Source organism: Ornithodoros turicata, chromosome 6 (assembly GCF_037126465.1).
Source record: "Ornithodoros turicata isolate Travis chromosome 6, ASM3712646v1, whole genome shotgun sequence".
NCBI classification, from domain to species: domain Eukaryota; kingdom Metazoa; phylum Arthropoda; class Arachnida; order Ixodida; family Argasidae; genus Ornithodoros; species Ornithodoros turicata.
The window spans coordinates 35,376,441-35,379,011 of NC_088206.1; the positions used below are offsets into that span (position 1 = coordinate 35,376,441).

Here is a 2,571-nt window from a genome sequence, read left to right on the forward strand (position 1 = left end):
GGTCAGGACATCCGGACCCCCCCCCCTAAATCCTCCCCTGCACACACACCGCCTGATTCAAGGTGATGTGCGCACTGAGGACAGCGTACAGTGAACTTGTGCTTGTCACATCATTTCGCACAAAACGTGTGAGCGTTCACTGCTCTCAAACATGGAAACGTCGCGAAAATAATGACCTTTCATCAAATAAAGGATATAATTACTGATATGCTCGCGTCTAACTCCGAACCGTCAGTGAGCAGAGTTGGCACTCTTCGTCAGTTCTCGTTACTTCGGTTACGTTAATGCACTCTCCTTATTAGTGGGCTGTCCTTGACCCGAGCACATTATTCTTCTTGTCTTTTTCAGTCACGTCATGGGGCGTGAAAGAACGAATCCCGTGCGGGAGTTCTTCGTTTACGATAGAGAGAGCAACACATCAAGATGTCAGATCGAGGGATGTAACTTTGATATGAAGGGTGATCACGCAGCAAATTTAGAGCGCCACATTCAACGTATTCATCCCGATATCTACGAGTCTCATATGCTGTCGAAACCAAGATCCAGCAAAAGGCAACAAGACGCGACTGGATGTCCATCCAACAAGAGATCCGCTTCACAGCAAAGCCTCGAGGAGGTTATACGAAGGAAAGCCACGAAGAGTGCCGTTTCAAAGGCCAGTATTGTCTCCGCTTGCGTGGAACTGGTCACCACAAATGGACGTCCCTTCCAACTGATGGAAGATTCTGGATTTCGTAACCTTTTGAATCCCCTCATAGAAATTGCTGGCGGCGGTTTCGCGATCAACTCTAAGAATATCCGCACAGAGGTCCGTGAGGTCGCGGCCAAAACACGTCAGCACATCAGCGAATCGCTGAGATCCCGTCTTTTCAGCTTGAAGATTGACTGTGCCACCCGCATGGACAGAGCCGTTTTGGGTATCAATGCGCAGTATATTGAAAATGGAAAAATTGTTGTACAGACACTTGCGATGAAGGAGTTGTACGAGCGGCACACCGCACAATACATCACACTTCAAGTCCAAGATGTGCTCGCGAGATACGAGCTTGGGGTGAACCAAGTGTACAGCTTGACTACAGACAACGGTAGCAACATGTTAAAAGCAGCGAGTTTGTTGAACGACGAGAGCTCTCGTGCGGCTGGCGACTACGATGACGCCTCTACGAGCGATGACATTTCTATGGACATTGACGAAGAGTTCTGCCTCACCGGGGAGCATCAGGATGTACGACAAATACATAGCATACGATGTGCAGCACACACGCTGCAGTTGGCGGTGAACGACGCTTTAAAACATGGGATGACTATTGATATATTCGCGAAGTGTCGCAATATCTCAAAGAAGCTACGCACACAGACACTTATGTCTCTCATTCGCAAGCTTAAGCTGAAGAAACCAATCTTGGACTGCGTTACACGGTGGATGTCTACTGTAATTATGCTCCGACGCCTCACTGAGCTGAGGGGGTTTTGCGACGACATGTTCGGTACGGACAATGAGCTTCGCCTGCAAGATGACGAGTGGAAAGCCGTGGATGATGCCATAGAGGCTTTGGCGCCCGCCGAAGAGGCCACAAAGAGGCTTCAGACTGAGCAGTTGACCCTTGGGGACTTTTATTCTTTGTGGATAGCGTGCAGGGAGAGAACGGCAAAGCTGACATCTGCTCTGGCATCCAGTCTTGCAGCGTCCATGCGGTCAAGAGAGACGCGTTTATTTGAAGGCGAGCTGTTCTGCTCAGCTATTTTCTTGGACGTCCGGTACCACGTGCTCTTGTCTGACGACCAACGGACGAAAGCGAAGCTGCACCTCACAAGGCTGTGGAAACGTCTAGCACCACCTTCAGCCCGGAGTAGGTCGGCACCATCTGAAACCACTAGTTCTGAAGAACACGCAGGAGAAATAACCGATGAAGTGGAGGAGCTCCTTAGACAAAAAGATCGTGTCCGACCTACTGCGACTCCCATCCACTCCATATCATCAATGCTCGAGGCGACCGAGGCAAAGCCAAGGATCAATAAACATGTGGACATCCTCAAGTATTGGGAATGCCAAAAAGAAAAAGAACCCGAAATGAAGGCGCTGGCGGACGTTGTCCTTGCTGTGCCCGCCACTCAAGTTAGTGTCGAAAGGGCGTTTTCTGCTCTCAAATACATACTATCTGACCAGCGCGCCAGCCTTGCACCCGACATCCTGGAAGACATCCTTGTTGTGCGTTCAGCCCGTTCAGCATCGACACCTGCTTATTCTGTGTGTTCGTAAGTGTTAAGCGCTTGTGTGAGAGAGTCTACATTCAGTCTCTACGCACTCAGAACGAGACCTGCAAGAGGGCTTGCATAACCGTGCTTTTTACTTTCGTGCCTTCTTCTCTTTTTTTCTTTAGAAATTCACCTTTCGCACTGGAGGTATGCTATACGCCATTACCCAGTACTTTTCGGTACAGTAAAAGATGACCTACTGTGAACTGCGTGCTTCTTTGCACCTATGAAGTGTAGGAGCGAGGGTGTAAAAGGAAGGGAGGAGCAGGCCATAGCCCGAACCTGATGTTACCTCCAGGGGCGGATCCAGAACCT

At 49.7% G+C, this 2,571-nt stretch overlaps 1 protein-coding gene across 1 annotated transcript; it reads left to right on the forward strand.

Moving 5' to 3' along the window:
• The first annotated feature begins 451 nt into the window (after positions 1–451).
• Positions 452–2,260, forward strand: LOC135398486 (uncharacterized). The gene has a single exon (XM_064629888.1). The coding sequence runs from the start codon at positions 452–454 to the stop codon at positions 2,258–2,260; it is 1,809 nt and encodes a 602-aa protein (XP_064485958.1).
• The last annotated feature ends 311 nt before the right edge of the window (positions 2,261–2,571 follow it).